The 23,013-nt window shown below is 44.7% G+C and overlaps 1 protein-coding gene and 1 long non-coding RNA gene across 3 annotated transcripts in view; one reads left to right on the top strand and one right to left on the bottom strand.

Annotated features, from left to right (window-relative positions):
- The window catches only part of LOC135808536 (sushi, von Willebrand factor type A, EGF and pentraxin domain-containing protein 1-like), a 105,733-nt gene that overhangs the window by 28,097 nt on the left and 54,623 nt on the right, over positions 1–23,013 (top strand). Inside the window, exons 5-6 of one of the 2 annotated variants that reach the window (XM_065321739.1) lie at positions 8,428–8,982; positions 10,880–11,431. The exons of the other annotated variant lie outside the window; for it this stretch is intronic. Coding sequence (XP_065177811.1) covers positions 8,428–8,982; positions 10,880–11,431 — 1,107 coding nt within the window. The remainder of the gene's footprint in view (positions 1–8,427; positions 8,983–10,879; positions 11,432–23,013) is intronic. 2 annotated transcript variants of the gene reach the window in all.
- On the bottom strand, positions 20,457–22,547 carry LOC135808537 (uncharacterized). Its single transcript, XR_010552089.1, has 2 exons — positions 21,788–22,547; positions 20,457–20,987 (listed from the first exon to the last, which is right to left on the bottom strand). It is a non-coding gene; the product is annotated as an uncharacterized LOC135808537 (long non-coding RNA).

Below are 23,013 nucleotides of genomic sequence, written 5' to 3'. Positions count from 1 at the left end.
TGTCGTCAGTGTCACTGACGCCGTCACAGACGCTACGGTGTGCAGTTGTAGTACTCATACAGTTACTGGGGTCATTGGTGCCCGTAGCTGCACGGCCAGCTTTCCTGGCTGAGCGTCTACGGGATGTCTTGCTCGTACGCTGGCACTGGGCCTGGGGAGAGACACTCGCCGAAACAATGGCGGCTTCTTTGAGTGAAACAACATCCTCACTGAGTGCATTCACTTGCTTCGTCAACAGGTCGATCTTGTTCAGCAGGCGTGTCTCCCGGTCGGCCGACTGTGACACGAGGGAGGACAGTGTTGTGACTAGTTCTACGACAGAAGTCTCAATTCCTGGGAGGGAACTCAACAGTTTGATCTCCGACTCGGTCATCCCGCGAATGGCGGTTTTTCCAGATCGGGACATCTCGGCCCACTAAATGCTACTGCTAGGCTGCTACCTAATGAACTATCTATTACTAATTAACTATCCAGTACCTACCCTTCTCCAGACCGGCCTACTGCCGGCTGGCTACTGCAAAACCTGCGAAAACTGCGGAGCTCAAAAAAGCTAACTGCATTCGCACAGTAGATACATCCCTCAAATGATAGATTAATTAATCCTTGGCTCTCCGCCTGAGTTGATTATATGGGAAATATATACTTATATACAAACTGAGGCGAAGCCAAGGCTTGCATATGTATAGGATATTGACCAAGACGAGGTCTATACCGTAATTCCACGCATATAAGCCCATGGGCTTATATGCGTGGAATTACGGTATAGACCTCGTCTTGGTCAATATCCTATACATAAGCCCATGGGCTTATTATATGAAATAATGCTGTTTGGGGATAAAATATCCAGTAAAACATGTTCGTTTTTGCCAGCTAGCTGGCCTCTGCGTACACCGCAGATACACCCACACACAACAGAAAGATACAGATCACAGTAGTAGTGTGGTCTTTGCTCACTCACGGTGGAAGATGGAAGAGCTTAGCGTGGTGTATACATGAGCAAGAAGAAGGGCATGCCACCTCACGCATATACATGTAAAAGTGTGTACCAGACCAACATGATACAAAAAGTGAACCACTGTGGTGAATGGGGCCGCCGGATAATTAACCAGCCCGAAGCTGGCGGAAAAAACCTCAGGACCCCAGCGGAGGCACAACCCTGAGGAAAAACCAGTTAGAATAACCCCATAAGATAAATGAACAAAACGTAGCCTGCAGGACCTATCCCATGTGGGAATAAAGAGGAGGGCGGGTGGGAAACTACAACGAAAAGAGAAAGACCACGATGAAGAGAAAAGTTTGAGAACACTGACAAAAAACCAGCTGACGCAATCCTAGTGCCGTAACTATGGTGAAAATGCTGGCAAAAAATACATTTTTTGTTTCATTCGCTACGCTCAGCCAACGAAAAATAACACTTTTTTTAGCCCATGGACCAATATTCGAATTCTGAAGGATCACGAAAAAGTACAAGTCCATGCTCCTAGTGCCATACTCTACTGGTAAACTGCACTGACCTGCTGTACCATGGTAGGAAGAGTCCATATTGTGAAAAAATTTCTACTTGACACGCAAGTCGCATTTATTTCCTGATCCTTAAGGAGCTATTTTAGCCTTTTTAGTATTGCATTTGTACTATGAATGTACATAGGATGTTGCCTACTTTGGGTATTAGACTGTCAGAAGGACGGTGTTCAGCATCTGCAGCACAGTGGCTTGGTGGTATAAGGAGTTGCTTGAGGTTCATACTGTTGTGGGTTCGAATCCTACTTGTTCCCTTTCTTTTTCTCCTTTATCTCAAATTTTCTTTTTGAAATGAAGAGAAAATTTCTAACTCCCTCCAAAGTCTAAAGATTACAATGCCTAAGGGCATACTAGTAATCGATTGGGCGAATCCCGAGCAAGTGCGCTCCGAGTGAGCTGAGCGTGATCGATTGGCCGGATCCGGAGTAGGTGTACTTGGAGTGGAATCCGCCCAAACCGGGAGTGGCTGGAGTGGAAATGGACTTTGATGTTTTTTGACAGCCTTCACAGAATCTTTGTACGATATGTGTACATGTTGCGTACTGCACCCTTGTTTTTTTCGATTGGGCTAGCGTTGCTCGGACTACACCGCCTGTTCGCACTCAGTCCAGATTCGTCAATCGATGAAACCCAAAGTGGTCGATATGTATGTATATTTTTATTTGAATTCGCAAGTACACATGGGCTACAAGCCCAATTACATGGAAGGGAATGCCATAATGAGGCCAATTAAGAAAAAAAAGGTGGAGGAAGGAGGAGGATGGTAGCAAAGCAACAGGGAGGACAATTCAGGAGCAAAATCAACAATTGCACAAATGTGAGAGCACCTGAGACCGAGGGTGTCGCGGCGACCTTGTCGCGACGACCTTGTCGCTGCGACCTTGTCGCGCGATTTGTATCATGTTTGTGCCTGTTCTTGTTTCAGTACAGAACGCTAGTTCCATGCCCACGTTCCCGTGCTTTGTATGACTTGTTCTGGCCCACGTATGCATGACGGTACATGTACTTGTCAAGGCACGTGCATGCAGCACAGTTTGGCGCGCTTTTGCGAATGTGTTTTTTCTTCTCCCACGGTGGTGGGTGATTGCGGCTCTTCTTGGACACGAGTTGTTTTTCAGTTTTGTTGTTCTCTAGTATTATTCTGGAAAGAGCGATTACTACAGACTCCTTTGTCCTATGATGTGTGCCACCTGTAGAGGTGAGATCGGACTTGTGACCTGTGTTGATAAATCGAGAGATTGGGAATCCTAAGCTTTCGACATGGTGCTTTAGTGACCAGAGATTTTCCTCAGTTTATTTAGTGAATTCCGACCAGAGTGATGGAGACTATCGCCCAGCTTGTAAAGTGTAGGGCAAACACGAAGTGACGACTCACACGCCTTCGCCACAATTTAACCCGGGAGCTTGCAAAAGACGCTCCATCACCACACTACCCGCTACGAGATTGGCAGCAGGCTGAACGCCTTGCAGCTGAAATCAATGCCACACAGGCTAGAATCCGCGATCTGACCGAACAGGCGACTTCCTCGGATGTTGAGGACCGCCTGGAGCAACTCGACAAGTGGGAGTTCGATTTCGATGATGACCTGGAAGTCCTGAGGGACGCATGTACCGTTCTACAGAGGGAGAACCCGTCCGGACTCGCCACAGCAGATGCGGAACTGGAGGCAATCGCCAACTCGAGTCGATCCAGTGCCCACAGCCCTCCCCCACGACGTCCCCAGCCGCTGTCTTGACCAGCGTATCCTTCAGCCCATCAGCAGTGGTGGTCCACTCCAAGGGTCCACCTTCCGCTCCTGCGAGCCCTCCTGTGACTGCTGTTGGTCCTGTCCCTGCTACTGGCTCTCCGGCCACTCCAGCCACTCCAGTCGTCCCGTCTCCGAATGAATCTTGACCAGCGTATCCTTCAGCCCATCAGCAGTGGTGGTCCACTCCAAGGGTCCACCTTCCGCTCCTGCAAGCCCTCCTGTGACTGCTGTTAGTCCTGTCCCTGCTACTGGCTCTCCAGCCACTCCAGTCGTCCCGTCTCCGAATGTCTCCGAAACCCCCAGCGACCAACTCGTGCGGCAACTGACAAGGCCCGGCAGAATATTGCAAAGTGGACAGCTGTATCGTTGCTGCACGTACACATCCCACGCGCCTGATAAGTTTGACCGTGTCAGAGTGTGAGGATTAGGTGGTGCTTGGTCCAATTGGCAGTGACCTCACAAGCACATAAAACTCTCTGTATGCCTGTTTAACTGCTTGTTGTGTGTGTGTGTGCGTGTGCGTGTGTATCTGCATTGCTTATGCTCTATAAGTTACCTCCCGGTGTACATTCCCGGTCGGCTGGAGTGTCGCGGCGACCTTGTCGCGCGATTTGTATCATGTTGTGCCTGTTCTTGTTTCAGTACAAAACGCTAGTTCCATGCCCACGTTCCCGTGCTTTGTATGACTTGTTCTGGCCCACGTATGCATGACGGTACATGTACTTGTCAAGGCACGTGCATGCAGCACAGTTTGGCGCGCTTTTGCGAATGTGTTTTTTCTTCTCCCACGGTGGTGGGTGATTGCGGCTCTTCTTGGACACGAGTTGTTTTTCAGTTTTGTTGTTCTCTAGTATTATTCTGGAAAGAGCGATTACTACAGACTCCTTTGTCCTATGATGTGTGCCACCTGTAGAGGTGAGATCGGACTTGTGACCTGTGTTGATAAATCGAGAGATTGGGAATCCGGTACCTGTGGAGCGATAAAATGCCAAGCAAACAGAAGAAAGGAAATCACAAGCCAATACACGCAAAACTGCGCTTGAGTTATAATGAAGGGGGAAACCGGAGCTCAAGAAAATTATAACATACAAAGTCATAATATGAAGTCAACTGGATGAGAAGTAGCACAAGCAAACATTTCCTGACAACGAGCGGGGCTGTAACTACAGCCACAGCAGTAGCTGCTGTAGCAGCAGCAGCAGCAACAGCAGCATATAAACAGTGGATTCAAGCGGTCGATATTTGAGATGTTCCGCGTAACTTAATTACGTTATTAAAAAACGTAGTCGATCTACGGAAAGTCTTACGTAAACAACATGCGGATCTGTGTTCCGCCATATGGAGTTTCAAATCACGTAGCTGCCCCTTGGCAACTGCGAATGCGGCAGTGTACAACCGGATCGACCTGGGGAGAGTCATGAATTTGTACCCCAATCCACTTACGGAGCGCCTACGTTATCAGAGCCCTATCTATGTACTTTGCGTAGACAACTTTCCGTAAGTGGAGTGCAAACTCACAAATTCACAGATTTTTCCCACCCACTAACGTAAAGTTGCTCAACTTTACATAATGCGGAAGCTCTCTATTACGGCGATACATGTATGGGTAATATAGGACCAGTTAAGGATCACAAGAATTAGTGGAGGGCGATATTGAAGAGTGATAATGGGGGGTTTTTTCTTCGTAAAAGACCTCGGCGGACTTCGGTCTTTTACTCGGCCTATATTTCCCATATAGACCTCGTCTTGGTCAATATCCTATACTTATACCCAAGATTGATCTAAGGTCTGTAACACGCAATGCTGCCTACACATAACAGTATACTATAGTACACTGGGATACTAAAATGGCCCTTCATCATGTTTGATTTCCTGCCATTTTTCATTGGCATTATTCACAACTTACTCCGTCTTGCGACTGGACTTGTCGGCGATGACATCCACATTCACGAGATTTTCCTACATCGTGACCGGATTGCTGTACACCGGACTTCGAGTCTTTCCAAATCTGCCCAACAAAGTCGTCTACTTCATGACTGAAAATTCACAGTCGAAACCAAGTTCCCCACTCTGAAAAAACACCGGAACCGGACACAACTGCGCAAGAGAACAATAGAGAGGTTTCGCACAACGAAAATTCGTTAGATTTTGACCGTCTGGGTTCGAGTAACTAAAGTTGCTACGAAGGTCCGTCCAAACACGACCGAAACAGAGCAGATCTACGAAAATATTTTTCGTTACCTGAAGTACAAAAATACTGATATTTTACAACTCCCTGTCTTGACTCTTCATACCTGCGCTGGCGACGCGTCGACCCACTACGAAAAAGTTCACGCGTTGGGCGCAACCTCACGGTTAACGAATATTCGTTAGCTTTTTTCATTAAAATTTTTCGTTACAGCGCTATGAATTTTCGTTATGCGCAACCTCTCTAATGTTGCAGCTCGAGATTGTACATATGCCAATGCAGTGCACATAGTACTACTTCGAAGTATACAACACTGGAATCTGTTTTGACTTCACACCTCCACACGATTCATGCACGCATCTATCTTCAATGCCAGTCGCACTGTGCCAGTGCCTCATTCTCACTGTTTGTATCCACTTGAGCCGCACTTGCTACAGGGAGTAGTACGCTTGTTACTGCGCTGGGCGCCCATAACATATTCACGTGCCGCATTTGTGCATGCCATTAGAGAGGTTTCGTTTCGCGTGATTTGCGCTCTAACGTGAACGTCAGTTTTTCGAGGTGACGCGCAGTCAGAAGGAGCTTTCGTTTCACGGTTCTTATGAAGCACGCCGTTCCCCTGGTGACACTATGAGAAGCACGGAAAATCAAAAAAGCTAGCATTGATTTTTGGAGAGCTACACTCAAGTGCCTCCGGATTCCCGCTAAAGACCTCAAAATCGCAGAGGCAAAGTATTACATTTTTTTGACAAAATTACAGCCAATCCCCACCTGATCGTAAGAGTAAATTCAGGAAAAAAACTCGCGTGGATGTCGAGCGTGAGTCGGCCCCAGCCCACGTCACGAGCATGCGTTTCGACGCCAAGTTTGGGCCGACCGACTTGAAATTCCACGGAGCAGTGCTGAACAACGTGAAACGAAACCTTTTTTTTCTATTCATGCACTCGATGCACGCAGAGCTCCATTCACAGCATGCATAGCGGCACGTGCATAACAGTGTTGGTCGACATGCGATTTAGGCTCACCCCCAAATGAACGATGTTTGCTCCAGGGACAAAACAATTTTGCAACGATCCCTTCTGTAAGCTAAAGTAGATTCACATTTAGCACCTTTTCCCCCATTTCTTTCTAAGGCCTCGTTTACACGACACCGATTGAAAAATGTTTTTGTCAAAAACGTTTTCAAAAGAATGCGCTTCCACAGATTTTGATAAGAGCGTTTACACGACAATGCTGAAAAACGTTTCAAAAACGTTTCAAACGAAAAACGACCTTCAAAGTGTGTTTCAATCGTTTTCGTTCCGTTTCGTTCTCGTGTAAACGGCAAAAACGTTTTACTACTACGAGCCTTGTACTCAAAACATGCCGCCGCCAGCCTGCATCAGGCCAACTTATTAGGGTCTGGCAGATTCTGCCGGCAGAAAATTGGCAGAATTCGGTACTTTTTCTGGTAAGTTTCATGCATGTTTGGTATGTGGATAAAAAATGGAGCAGAATTCGAGGAATTGCCCGCCATAAGGTTTGTATTTTGAAGTATGGTTCTGCCAATTTCACTGCTTTTCGAGCAGAATCAGCCACCTTTTCGAGCAGAATCTGCCGGTCCCTACAACTTATTGCACGTGACCATTGCGCCGAAAACGCGTTGCAGTTTACACGCTTATCGTTTTCGTGTAAACAGCAAAAACGTTTCGAAAACGATTGAAAAACGTTTTTTAATCGTTGTCGTGTAAATGAGGCCTAAGTGTATGGGTCACGCATTCTCCGTTGTTATTTTAGCGCTTCTTCCTTGTGCTGTTTCTATCACCACTCTACTGTACTTAATCCATTGTCCTTCAAGTGTTCATTCGATTTTGCCTGTATTTCACCTGATAAGGCTTGAAAGTATACTACAGTCCATTCCATATCAGTGTGCACTCTTTTCCAGTCAAAGGGCCCATGGATTCTACATGCAGGCCAGCGCCAGCCTGACAGGGGAATACCCCACGTGGATGCGTTGAGATGATCAATAAGGTGCATGACTTCTTCAAAGACAAAGCAGCGGCGCATGCAAATGCACGGAAATCAGCCAGCAAAGCGAGCTAAAAAAATCAATTTTCCATTTTCTCTCCCAAAATTGGACAGATTTTGATCGGGTTTTTTTTAAAGGAGCAGCAAGCAAGCGTGCATTCACTCAGAAAAAATTGCCTTGTATTTGTACATAGTCGTATGATGGGAGCATGTAATAACAGTGCACACTTATAGTGAATGGACTGCAGTGAAAACTTTGAAGATGATGTTGAAGAGCCTGAAGTGTGTTCTTCTTCTGATTGTTATTGGTTCATTCCCCAGTAGGTATTATCTGACTCATTCAAGCTCATGTCAATGAAGTGTTGCAATTTTCATGACAACACACAAGCGTGCTCATGTACATGTGTGTGTACATACACGTGGGCACACATGCACACACACACATACACACGCATGCCCACCGCACTCTCTCTCACACACACACACACACACACACACACACACACACACACACACACACACACACACACGTACGCGCGCAAACACATCATCCGCTAGAGTTCAGACATGTTGCAGGTATGATTGTATGTGACCTTGATGGATTAATGTCACTATAGGATTCTGTGCTTAATTTGAGACGCAAAGTATGCCGGAAGCACCTAGAACTGAACCAGCTGAGGCAGTAATTAGTGAAGCAGATGTACTTTTTATGGTACAAGCTAACAGAGGAGATTCGCTGCGACTTGTACATGTCAGTATGATCAAAGAAAAACCTCAAATACTACTGTGGCAACAAAGAAAGACAGCGCCAAAGCACCTGCTGTGTAATACAGTGCTGCTGCTGGTGCTGTTGCAACGGAGTTTCCTTTCTCTTCAATCAGTGGAGCACCCTACTTGCTAATATTCTTGTTTGTACTTTCTAAAATCTACATGACATGTATCTGTGGTGTGTGTTTCTTGCAGACATAGACTGTGGTCCACCAAATTCGTTGATGTATGGCAATGTATCAGTTGATCTTACTACGTATAACACCACAACATACTTTTCTTGTTCCCATGGTTTCAAGCTTGTGGGCCCTGCTACTCAACGGTGCTCTGAAAATGGTGTGTGGGACCCTGAAGTTCAACCGAAATGTTCTGCTATCCAATGCAAATCCATTGTTGCTGGAGAGCCTCCCAACGGCATTAACTACTGGCTTGATATACCCTGGACTGGCCCGTATACTGTCGATCATAAAGTGGGCTTCTCATGTCAAGAGGGATATGAGTTGAAGGGTGAAAATGAAACCATTTGCATGCCAAATGGCGCTTGGTCCAATCCAGTGCCTAAATGCCAGATACTAGACTGCGGAGAGCCTCTATCTACCAACCATTCAACTGTTGTCCAGAAGTCCAACACCACCTATAACAGCAGTGTCATGTACCAATGTGATACCGGCTTCAATCAAAGCACAGGTGACTATCAACGTACGTGCCTGGAGACAGGAGAATGGAGTGGCTCTGCTCTGCAATGTTCAGGTAAATGAAACAGGATACCCCTCCAATATTTGTTGTCGGTGGTGTACAACAATTGCAATTTTAATTGCAATTGTTGTAAAATTGCAATTGTTGTACACCACCGACATTCCTAAAAGCATGTTTGACCTACACCTGTGCAACAACATCAATTTAATGTATTCTTCTCTTTGGGAGATAAGAACTTAGGATGTTCCACCATGCCCTCAGATACATGGATATAAATGTTGCCTGATGATTGCGTAAGCATGAAACTTAAAGTAGCAGCAAACAAGCCTTGATTGTCCTTGTTGTTCTGTTGTGGATATAAATAAAAAACAACTCATGAATACAAATAAGCGACGTAGAGATATAAATTTGAATAAAGCTTTTAATAGGATCTTTTGTGCACTCATTACTCCATCACAAAAGGCAAGGTAGGTGAAGAGTTTTCCAAGAATGTTTTCCTCTGATCATCATCAGTTGGAAATTCAGGGCTCACAGCCGCGTACAAAAGCGTGGGCGCCATTTTGGACAGGCCACTGTCACGCGAGCTGTCACGCGAGCCAGGCAGTATGCCAGAATCGTGTACATGCGATCTCCGAAGCTTGAACGTGGGGTGCATTCAAAATGTTCATTTGTACCGATGCTTTCTCCAAGGCCTTTCAAACTCTAGGAACATACTCTCAATACCCATTGTAAGGATTTGTCCGAGAGTTTTTTGTTTTAATCGATACGGTTTGGCGTACATACGGGGCCAAAGTATCAGTTGGTGCAGGCGTAATTCTGACATGAATTATTGTCCTAAAATTGAAAAGTCTCTCGGACAAATTCTTCTATTTTTCCTACTGAAAATTTGAAGCTATTGGCCATCAAAATCGGGCAAGAGACGGGTACAAACGAACATTTCGAAGGCGACGCTATCCGCAGTACAGGTGCAAGGAAGAACCGCACGCGCAGGACCGGTTGTGAATGCGGAAACAACACTACAGCAAGGCGAATTTTCGAAATGTTCTTGCTACTTGCCTGGCGCTTCATCACTGTGTCCTTCAGGAGTTATGGCCGATTGAAGAAATACATGACCAGCACAACGGCGAAGCCATTGGACGTGTTCTCTTGCATGTTCTCTTGCAACGAAACGGAGTGGCGAATCAAATAATTCACAACTCCACATCGTCACTACTGCGTTGCGCGACTCTTCGCAGCGGACCAGGCGTATATTTACATTGTACACAACAGGACTTCACGTCGGAGAAACTAAAACTAGAACACCACGTGAGTCATTGCTCCATGCATTCAACATCAAGGAGTGCATGTCCTCTCCCTCTCCCGATCCCGTCACCCGCGCCTGTGCATTAGCGGCGTAGCTGCCGGGCAGTAGATGTTGAACTCTTTCGTGTTCAACAAATGCAGGAATCTGCTCGGGGCTACTCCTCCCAGGACTCAGTGTGTGGACAGTCTGAAGGAAGAATTCGGCCGACGAGGCCAACAATGCTCGCGATATAATCCACTCGGAAGGAAACAATAACAACCGAAACAAATGGAGAACTGTCTCCGTCTCCTTCACCATCCACGGCTCAGTTCTTGTCACAGCAACTCAGCCCAAGCAAGTCAAAATCTCCTTGCGACTGTGAGTGCTACGCCTGCGCTTAGCAGTCACGCGTGCCCGTTTCTATGGTGATCAGATCCAATATGTCCTCCCATGTAATCGAGGTTTTGGCATACCGGTTGTGAGCCCTGAAATTACATCACAAACCTCTGGACCTATCTTGCCTTTTGCGTTGGAGTAATGAGTGCACAGTTGATCTTATTCATAGCTTTATTGAAGTATATCCATGTATTCAAGTGTTATTGTGGGCATGATCCTCAAGACCGTACTTGCAGCATTTCCAAAAAACTTCTGCCTCGCTATCGTCTGCAGTGATTTCATGTGGCCATCCTGGGCATCTACCAAATGCAACAGTGAGCGGTGATCTTAGCTTTGTGTTCAACAAAACCGTCAGTTACTCCTGCAACCGGGGTTTCAATATGACTGGGCCATCACAGATAACTTGCGTAGCGACCGGAATCTGGGAGCCGGTAGAGGAGCAGAACTGCTATATCATTACTTGTCCAACTCTCAATACAACAGGTGAAGTCAGAAGAAAAACTTCATATTCTCCCGTCACAGGCCACCTTACTGTTGATCATGAGGAGCAATTCTCTTGTTCACCGGGGTACATTCTACTTGGTGCTAATGCCACTACATGCCAGGTTAGTGGACAATGGTCCAATCCAGTGCCTAAATGCCAGATACTAGACTGCGGAGAGCCTCTATCTACCAACCATTCAACTGTTGTCCAGAAGTCCAACACCACCTATAACAGCAGTGTCATGTACCAATGTGATACCGGCTTCAATCAAAGCACAGGTGACTACCAACGTATATGTTTGGAGACAGGAGAGTGGAGTGGTTCTACATTGCAATGTTCAGGTAAATGAAACAGGATACCCCTCCAATATTTGTTGGTGGTGTACTCCAATTGCAATTAAGAATGATTGGCCTACACCTGTGCAACCTTGTCAATTTACTGTATGCTTCTCTGTGGGATATAGGAACTTAGGATGTTACACCATGCCCTCAGATAAATGGATATAAATAAAAAACAACTCATGAATACAAATAAGCGACGGAGATATAAATTTGAATAAAGCTATGAATAAGATCTTGTGTGCACTCATTACTCCATCACAAAAGGCAAGGTAGGTCAAGAGTTTTCCAAGAATGTTTTCCTGTGATGATCATCAGTTGGAAATTACATCACAATAATGTTTTACAAGAAGGAACATGATATTAACCCTTTACCGGCAAGTTACTTTTGTATGTGAAATCCATAACATTTAGAAGGATGCCAATAACTCACAACGAGGCCACATTTTGTAAGTGCAAGTTATGCTTTATTGGAAGTCTAGTACTACTTCTTGACCATGCAAAAATTTATTTTCTCATACCACACACATACGCTGCTAAATTGGCACCTCTACGTCTAAACACGGAAATTGTACACATGCAAATCGTCAGAGTTCCGACATTGACATGATACTGCTAAAACAAGTCGAATTCGGAGCAGAAACAACGCCATAGCCATCACAAACTTCAGTGGCCATGCCTCGCTCGCAAATGAGAGCAGATCGCCCCAGAATCGCTGTTGGAAAGCTCCATTACGGTCGCACTCACGCCGAGCTGCGCTGCCATCACTGAAGTACGTAGAAAATCGATGGCCTAAATTCCGTCTCTGGGAGACTGTCGACACGGGGATCGCTCTCCATGGCTTCCCCACCATAAGCACCATCAGCTTCTTCCAGGTACATCACGACGACATCGTCTTCAGCAGCTGGCGCTCCCCATTTTTGCGTTAGAATTTACTTGGCGTGCGCCCCGCTCCGTAGTTTGAAATTCGCTTGCATCAGCGGCTGGAACGAAGTATTTATCAATCTGTCGTCGGTCACAGAGCGAATGACTGCTAGGTCCTCGTCGGAGAAGTCATCCGAGGACGATAGGAACTCACTGCGCAAGAGAAAATGCACCTGACGATGTTTTGACGGAGGCGGACGGCATTGTCGGCGCGCGTGTATTTCCGTAAGTTTTCGATCGCGCAGTTCTCAATGAAATCAAAATGGGACACGCGTGGATCTCTTCAGCTACCAATAGGATCATACCTTGGCTGTGTGAGGGCCACGGGAAATCCCCGTGGGCTGATGTTTCCCGTCATGCCAGGCATGGTTTTGTATGCATGTCGAATGCGTCAACGTTGACGCATTCAAGTATGGGGCTGCCGGTAAAAGGTTAAATACATGTCGAATGCGTCAACGTTGACGCATTCAAGTATGGGGCTGCCGGTAAAAGGTTAAATGCAGAGAATGTGGAACATTGGGGTTAAACTGTGTGAAATTATCACAACCACGATCACACGATAATCATTTTGCGAAATCACGCGACACCTGAAAATTTTCGATCTGCGAGATGAAGATGACAACGCCCATGCATTTGGTATCAGGGAGTAGTTAGATACTGGTATATCACTACTCCATGCCTCAAATCGTACCGTCAGGCGAAATTACTGGTCAGTCGGCGACACGCACTTTTCACAAAAATTTGCGTTTCACCTGCGGGGAGAGTATGCGTGTACTCGAGTCTCATCCTGAGCACGTTTTTTTCTTCTTTTTTTCAGCTCCAGTATAGCCGTATTTGTCATTGCAAAGCCGTCCTCGATTGTTGTGTTCGTTGTTCAAACGAAGTGGACATTCAATCATGAAGGCAGAGGACATAGGAGCCTGATTGGAGTTTCTCGTGGCATAGGACGGCCACACAGAGACACTTTGGGATTTTCTGAATACAAAATTTCTGAATACAAAATACCGTACGCACGATGCTGAGATAAATTTGTGCGATATCAAATTGTTTGTGATCTACCACATCGAGCAGAACGGGATCTAATCACAAGCTTACCGGCGGGTAGGCTGCCGACCTGACTGGACAAATGATCTCTGGCTTCACCAGACGCCAGAAGTCGGACACCATGTCCTTTGCCGCGACGTCCATCTCCAAAAAGAAATCCATCTTCGACGTGAAAAGGCTTGAAATACTCAATATTCAGTAGTAGTAGGTTTTTCATTTTGACCCGACGAGACCATACGACGCTTGCAGATCACAGCACAAACAGTTCACCAGCGACACTCCATGAAAGCAAGTGGTAGTACGCCTGACAAGTCTTGTTTCGTTCCATAGAGATAATAACGGGGAACTCATCAGAGGAGAAGCAGTTGTTGAATGAAGGGGTTTAGATGAATAATGCTATTTTATAGAAAAGATATTGGCGCACTGAGGTGTAAACACTCAACTAACTCACATATGTGACATATCAACACAAAAGGAATAGTGCAGAATGGAGGTGTTCTGAACCCCACCAGACACAACTATATATATATATATATATATATATACACTCAGACACAAAGGATCTCCAAGTTTCTCAGTGTTGCTACTCTGAGTTTCGTGCAAAAGCACTCTTCTCTTCAGGTGTATAACCCCGCTCTGTCTTAGGACATTGAGCACTTTTTGCCGACGCAAGAAATACTTCTATTGTTCTATATATATATATATATATATATATATATAGTGCTAAATCATTCACAATGAGAAGGAGAGGTACACAGGAATAGGTTGCGCTAGTTTACACGTCACAAATGGTACTGAGGTAGTGACAAAGATAGGTGAAAAGTAGACGCCAAGTGAAAGCCAACAAATCATCACGAACGTCTAACGTCACATCTGAAGATTACTACCGGCACAAGACAAATACTTCACAAACCTCGATAATTGAAATTCGGCCAGCGGTATAGTGAAAGGAAGGCTGCTGGGTGTGACATCGAACTGTGGGCTGCTGAGGCAACGTATCCATCCTGACCTTGACTGCAAGGTTGGCGTCTAACGCTAAAATCCGAGCAGCAGATCAAATCCTCTGGTCAATGGCAGATTTCCTGGTCCAGGAGAAGTCATAATTCTTTGTGCCATCTTCAATAGGTCCGTCAAATACAGTAGTAGTAGGTTTTTCATTTTGACCCGACGAGACCATACGACGCTTGCAGATCACAGCACAAACAGTTCACCAGCCACACTCCACGAAAGCAAGTAGTAGTACTCCTGACAAGTCTTGTTTCGTTCCATAGAGATAATAACGGGGAACTCATCAGAGGAGAAGCATATATTATGACTTCTCCTGGACCAGGAAATCTGCCATTGACCAGAGGATTTGATCTGCTGCTCGGATTTTAGCGTTAGACGCCAACCTTGCAGTCAAGGTCAGGATGGATACGTCGCCTCAGCAGCCCACAGTTCGATGTCACACCCAGCAGCCTTCCTTTCACTATACCGCTGGCTGAATTTCAATTATCGAGGTTTGTGAAGTATTTGTCTTGTGCCGCTAGCAATCTTCAGATGTGACGTTAGACGTTCGTGATGATTTGTTGGCTTTCACTTGGCGTCTACTTTTCACCTATCTTTGTCACTACCTCAGTACCATTTGTGACGTGTAAACTAGCGCAACCTATTCCTGTGTACCTCTCCTTCTCATTGTGAATGATTTAGCACTTGTGATAGTTGTGTCTGGTAGGGTTCAGAACACCTCCATTCTGCACTATTCCTTTTGTGTTGATATGTCACATACGTGAGTTAGTTGAGTGTTTACACCTCAGTGCGCCAATATCTTTTCTATAAAATAGCATTATTCATCTAAACCCCTTCATTCAACAACTGCTTCTCCTCTGATGAGTTCCCCGTTATTATCTCTATGGAACGAAACAAGACTTGTCAGGAGTACTACTACTTGCTTTCGTGGAGTGTGGCTGGTGAACTGTTTGTGCTGTGATCTGCAAGCGTCGTATGGTCTCGTCGGGTCAAAATGAAAAACCTACTACTACTGTATTTGACGGACCTATTGAAGATGGCACAAAGAATTACTCAATATTCAACCGAGATTCGCGGTCTCACCCTTTCTCAGATCGAATCATTTTTTGTTGTAGCAGTTGCAGGGCAGATCCCCGCCACTATTTCAACAGAAGATGGCTCAAAAGCATGCCTGGAACAAGCCATATCGAGGTTGCAAGCCACCTCTCTCAGCACTTTTTTTGAAGAAATTCGAAATTTCTATGGTGGAAGATATACTATGAAGAGAATTTCAAAAAGTATGTTTCGCGGAGCGATCGCTCAACCTACGTCATTCAAACTTTGCAGGATGGTTCAGACCAGGGAGTAGTACGTATAGGATATTGACCAAGACGAGGTCTATATGGGAAATATAGGCCGAGTAAAAGACCGAGGTCCGCCGAGGTCTTTTACGAGGCCTATATTTCCCATATAGACCGAAGTCGAGGTCAATATCCTATTTATCACGACTCCTTTGCCATAACCCCAAAATTTGAACCTTTAGGAGCTATTTTAACCTTTTTAGTATAGCATTTGTACTATAGTGTACATAGGATGTTGCCTATTTTGGGTACAAGACTGTAAGAACAACAGAGTTCAGCATCTGCAGGACAGTGACTAGGTGGTATAAAGGGTTGCTTGAGATCCATACTGTTGTGAGTTCAAATCCTGCTTGTTCTCTTCCTTTGTCTTCTTTCTTTCAATTTTTCTTTTTGAAGTGGAGAGAAAATTCTAAGTCCCTCCAAAGTCGAAAGATTACAATGCCTAAGTAGTCGATACAAGCGGTCGATATAAGCGGTCGATATTGCGGCGATATGGGTAATATAGGACCAGTCAAGGATCACGAGAATTAGTGGAGGTCGATATAGAAGAGTGATAAAGTCCCGTATATATATATGTATAGATTATAGACCGGTTAGGAGGTCTATACAGGATATATAGACCGAGTAAAAGACCGAGGTCCCCCGAGGTCTTTTACGAGGTCTATATATCCTGTATAGACCAACTATGAGGTCTATAATCTATTTATCGTGTTCTCCACGCAATAGTTTCTCTTTATATACGACATATCCTTGTAATTCTAGTATTATACTATAGCCTATACCGCATTGTACTGCATTGAAAGTCAACATCATTGTTTAAACTAGGTTCAGCGTCGGTAGCACAGTGGCTGGGTGGTAAGGAAGAGTGACTGAGATTCACAAGGTTGTGGGTTCAAATCCCATCTTGTGTATTTCTGCTTTCTTCAAAAATTTCTTTTTCTAAGTTGGAGAGAAAATTTCTAAGTCCAAGAAGTTCTAAGGAGTCAAATATAAGTAGTCAAATATATCGTGTATTTGACTAAGCAGTCAAATACGCGATATATTTGACCGCTTAGGTATCAGGGAAATTAGTGGGGTCAAATACTAAGAAGGCGATAAATATATATATACTCAATCTGCGGACAGAACTGTTTCGTCCTTTGTGGACTTTGTTAATATATATATATATATATGCAGAGCTCACTGACTTGTCAGTTTGAGCACTCTGGCAAGGTACGTTCGGGCCTGATTGGAAATTTTTATTTCCATTGCTATCAGGTTCGGCCTCATTTCCTCTGTGCTGCGCTGATGAGTTCAAAAAGAACGAAACAGCATGCTGTCCGCAGATTGAGTATATATATATATATATATAAATAAAACAATAGGAGGACAGAGGAAGTGTTTTTACTCAGAGTTTCACGCACTAAGCGATCATCAGAAAACAGTAATTGGAAATCTGGATCAGTTTTGGTTTATATCCTCACAAAGCAAAGTGTAAATAGCGGCAGTGCAAAGCGTGAATGACAGCAAGTGGTGAAAGGTGACAACCACTGGAGCTTGTTGTCTCTTACTTAATTAGGTGATGGCTGTAGCTGGTTTAAAGTTCCGAAGGTAGTACCTATTCTCATGGCGACACTTCGACACAAGCTCACTCCTTTTGTTTAGAGAGAGGTGCTTGGGTGCTTGCGCGATTGCCAATTTTTCCGCCAGGCACAGGTTGCACCTTTTGCTTTTGTTGCTGTAGGCCGCTGCTCTGCGGTGTACCGCCCATTGAATGCTGCATGCCTTCCCTTCATCCTTTTTGGTCCAGACGTACTGCGATAGGCGGGTGTCCTTCTCGTGTTGTCTGTGGCGGAATGAGGATTGGTGGTTATAGTAGCGTTGTTTGAATGTTGTTGCTGTTAATCCAGTATATTCCTTCTTCTCCATACCTGCGGTGACTCTTGCCTTATATACGATACTCTCCGTTAGACACGCTCCGTCCAGTGGACACGAGTCTTTCGCCCGACAGTTACAAGTCCTGGTATCGTTGTCACCTCCGTTAGCTTGTTTCTTGGGTCGTAGAATCGTGTTATTGTGTTGCTTGATGATAGTGGCCATATTCTGCATGCAACTGTAGCTAACCTTTACAGAGTTCCGGTTGAAGATTTTGTTGAGGCTTGAGCCTTTGGGGAAGTGTTTGGCCACTAGCTGGAGGAAGCGATGTCCAACGTTGGTGGCGACGTTCTTGCTAAATGGTGGGTTGAACCATATGATGTTCCGAGGGCGATTCCTTTTCTTCTTCTTCTTTGTCTCGTCCGTTTTACGCTCGTCAAAATACTGTACGTTCTCCCGGTATCCACTCTTCCTCAGCGCGTCACTGTAGATCGGAGTCGCATCTATGAAGACGTCTTCATCATTGGAAATATCTGTTTCTACCACTCGGTATTGAGCACTCTCTTGGACAGCCTGGAACCTCTCTGTTTTATATATATAAATAGAGAGGTAGGCGAACAAAATTTATATACACACAACAACAAGGTTGTCAGTTTCATAATACCAAAAGCTTTTCACCCATTTTCATCAGTGGTTACATGGGAATGAGCAAGAACGAAAACGAAGCCAGAATTTATACTGGGGGTAGAGAATCAGCAAGAATATTCTTACGCGCCTCAAGTTCACACTACACTACCATAAGAATGTACGGAGCAGTGGAAAAATGCGGGAAACAACACATGAGGGGAATGCAGTACCAGAACAAACACGTGATAAAGTTGTCAGTCCGGTTGCAGCTTGAACAGCCGTAGCACCTTGATGTGCTTCTTTTGTCGACACAGTTCTGGCCTCAAACTGCGAATGTACAGCGCCTCCAGTGTGAATCGGTGCGCGCTGTTTCGGGCTGGTGTGATCACACTGAAGCTGCTGTTGCGTTCCTGTGGGATGCATTCAGGCTGCGCCTGTGAACTTGAGGCGCGTAAGAATATTCTTGCTGATTCTCTACCCCCAGTATAAATTCTGGCTTCGTTTTCGTTCTTGCTCATTCCCATGTAACCACTGATGAAAATGGGTGAAAAGCTTTTGGTATTATGAAACTGACAACCTTGTTGTTGTGTGTATATATATATATATATACACACAACAACAAGGTTGTCAGTTTCATAATACCAAAAGCTTTTCACCCATTTTCATCAGTGGTTACATGGGAATGAGCAAGAACGAAAACGAAGCCAGAATTTATACTGGGGGTAGAGAATCAGCAAGAATATTCTTACGCGCCTCAAGTTCACACTACACTACCATAAGAATGTATGGAGCAGTAGAAAAATGCGGGAAACAACACATGAGGGGAATGCAGTACCAGAACAAACACGTGATAAAGTTGTCAGTCCGGTTGCAGCTTGAACAGCCGTAGCACCTTGATGTGCTTCTTTTGTCGACACAGTTCTGGCCTCAAACTGCGAATGTACAGCGCCTCCAGTGTGAATCGGTGCGCGCTGTTTCGGGCTGGTGTGATCACACTGAAGCTGCTGTTGCGTTCCTGTGGGATGCATTCAGGCTGCGCCTGCAAATGCTTTGTGATGGCGCTATCACTTGTTGCCACACGTTTGTCAGGCGGCTTCTTGTACAGCTTGTCTGGGATATGCTGCTTGATCCTTTCCGAGAATCGCTGACATGTCTCACCAACGTACGTCCGCTCACAGCGACACGCATACTTATAAATAAAATTACTATTTTCAAGAGTTGGTGAAACATCCTTCGAGGCAAGGCGCGTAAGAATATTCTTGCTGATTCTCTACCCCCAGTATAAATTCTGGCTTCGTTTTCGTTCTTGCTCATTCCCATGTAACCACTGATGAAAATGGGTGAAAAGCTTTTGGTATTATGAAACTGACAACCTTGTTGTTGTGTGTATATAAATTTTGTTCGCCTACCTCTCTATTTAAATATATATATATATATTAACTGGTTTGAGGGAAAGAGACAAACGGGAAAAGTCTGAAGAAAAAATCGACTATCACCACCAGGACTCGAACCAGGGACCCTCGCTTGTAGCCAGCGATGCTCTAACCACTGAGCTATGGTGTAGTCGTCATCCCAGCAGAGACCGTTCAACCTTTTCTTCAAACTTCGTAACTCACACTTCCTGTGAATCCACACAGGCGGGTGGGACGCAGCCCTCACTGTAACCCACACACTTCACGTACAAACTAGCACGCGGGGAGCCCCAAGTCATAAAATATTAACTGGTTTGAGGGAAAGAGACAAACGGGAAAAGTATATATATATATATATATATGTTGGACTCAGTAGAGCGTCCAGCCCCTATATGATGTCCAACCCCTATATAGAGTCCATTGGTCCAAAATCCACTGTACAGAGTCCAAACTTGGAATCAACTGTGAGCTCAAAGTTTAGATGGACATCACTCCCTGTATAGAGTCCAGCCAATTGGCTTCACCCCTATATAGAGTCCATTGGTCCAAAATCAACTGTATGGAGTCCAAACTTTGAAATCAACTATAAGGAGTCTTTATGTGGACAACACTCCCTGTATAAAGTCCAGCCAATTAGGCATCCCCTATCCAGATTTCGAAATTAGACATAGGATCTGCTGTAAGCAGTGAATATTAACCAGAAAACGGCCTCTGCCTTTAATCCTTTACATCATTCACTTCTCAAGATAAAACATACGTATTGAGGCGCCACTGCAGCCACTTCATTACATGAAAAACCCTACAAACACCATCCTCAAATCAAGTGGTCTCTTCGCAGACGCTGCAAATTACAGTTTCTCAATCATGTAGTGTTGCCAAATTATTGTGCACGCACACACACACACATGCACACACCCACACAACGCCAAGAAAATACCTAGAAAAAACCAAGAATCGAAAGAGAATAATGGAGAGCCAAGGATTAATTATTTGTTTTCAAATTATTGTGCGCGCGAGCACACACACACACACACAAACTTATACAATGCCAAGAAAACACCAAGAAAAGAGTAGAGACACAATACACACACAACTCCAACAGCCATGCAAACGTCCACCCATTTACACGTAAAGTCAAGAGAGATAACAAATAATTATACGAAACGAATGCATACGTGGGCGGATGCACGCACGTTTACATACATGTAGTAGTGTAAGAGAGTAACATAGTGCAGTAGTCAGCATAATACTAGCACATGCTGAGAGTGCAATAGCAAGCTTCACCACTGCTCATGGCCATGCAAATGTTTAGCAGCACTCAGTTCCGCAAGCTTCTGAAGATCAGCACACCTGCAACAAATAGATAGGACAAGGATACGCTTATTACCGTAATGATGCATGGGAGCACACAACTACCAAGTTCTCAACGAATGTGATGCTCAATGAAAATCCATCCACACAAAGACCTGTGAACAGGTGACGGTGGGGACAATAATCTATTAGTAATACGAGGAATAAGATCGTTTGTGCACACTCAAGACGCACAGACACACCACCATACATGTAGTGTACACAGTGTTTCACTTCACAGCAACTAAATTGAAATAAGATGATTTAAACAATCTGTACAGCGTTGCAGTCAGTCAGTCTTCCCCAAGATGGAAATGCAATGATTTGTTGTCACGAGGCAGTTTCACTGACACAATGTCATGTTTGTGACATCAAAACGGGTACTTCATGGAATACGAGTACATGTATTAGCTTGAGAAGCTTTTTCTTGTCATCGGCATACAAGAAAATAATCCTACTACTAGTACTAGTACACTGGCACTGCGTTTGTGGATCCCATTGTATTTGACATCATACTAGAGCCTAGTAGAGGAAGAGTGTCGTGGAGTTCACATAATTATCACAGGGATAAAAATACATTCCTCATGAAATAAAATAATAATTGATGATACCCGGACGATCGTATACGATTGATGCAAAGTCCTTGCAGTCCTTGAGGACTATTACGAAGTGGTTGATTACTTTTAGGGCATTCATTCAAGCAACATCAAACAAACGCGATACGATCCTTGAAAATGGAAAAAAATTCAAGCATAACGACAGAAAAGCAGACCAATCGAAACGAGTAAAAGCTTCCTTACCTCAGTCATCGTCCTGCCATGTAGTTGGACAGCCTTTTGACACGGTGGTACAGGCAGCTCTTGTCCAGTCAAACAGGGTATCCTTGTGGCGTCGAACGAAAGAGAGTGTCAGTGTATCTGACTCGTCAGATTGGAACTGTGCTGAACTTTTCTCGTTCTCCGCTTTCTGCTTTCATCCCTCGCTCTGATGAAACCGTTCAAACGTTTTACTGGAAGCAATGGCCAGCCAAACAGGGGATCCTTGTGGCGTCGAACGAAAGAGAGTGTCAGTGTACCTGACTCGTCAGATTTGAACTGTGCTGAACTTTTCTCGTTCTGCAATTTCTGCTTTCATCCCGCGCACTGATGAAACGTCTTCAGAGAACCACAAGACGCTTTCCAGATTTGATTTTGAACGTCTTCTTATCCTTCTTGGTTACCTCGAGACAGATTACTGTCAGCAACTGCACAGCAGAACTGGCAGCCATGGCTGAAGTGAAGAAAGGAATGCGCTGCCACGAGGCAAGCAAAACTGAAAAAGTGTTTGTTCTCTTTCGGGCACAACACACAGGACGGCGTGACTGGATAAACTGGACCCCTGGACCGTGAATAGGGGACTTGTAGAAAAAGTGTACTCCTTATAGGGGATTGCGCGGCAGGATGAAGCTGATCAAAACTGAGTGGACTCCTGGACTCTGTATAGTGGATTTTGGACCAATGGACTCTATATAGGGTGCTGGACATCATATAGTGCATGGACTCTATACTGAGTCCTACATATATATACTCAGACACAAAGGATCTCCAAGTTTCTCAGTGTTGCTACTCTGCTACTCCCGCTCTGTCTTAGGACATTTAGCACTTATTTGCCGACGCAAGAAATACTTCTATTGTTCTATATATATATAAATAGAGACGTAGGCGAACAAAATTTATACACACACAACAACAAGGTTGTCAATTTCATAATACTAAAAGCTTTTCACCCATTTTCATCAGTAGTTACATGGGAATGAGATATATATATATATATATATACACTCAGACACAAAGGATCTCCAAGTTTCTCACTGTTGCTACTCTGAGTTTCGTGCAAAAGCACTCTTCAGGCAACTTACTCTTCTCTCACATCAGTATCCCTTTACATACCAGAAAAGACGAAAAGAAGCACCCTAGGTGGGAATCACAGGTGGGGAAAAGAAGCACGCTAGCCAGTCTAGGTGGGAATCACAGGTGAAGATAAATGT

This window comes from Sycon ciliatum, chromosome 2, assembly GCF_964019385.1.
Source record: "Sycon ciliatum chromosome 2, ocSycCili1.1, whole genome shotgun sequence".
Classification (NCBI taxonomy): Eukaryota; Metazoa; Porifera; class Calcarea; order Leucosolenida; family Sycettidae; genus Sycon; species Sycon ciliatum.
Note: the sequence above shows the minus strand (reverse complement) of the source record. Positions and strands in the feature narration are given on the sequence as shown.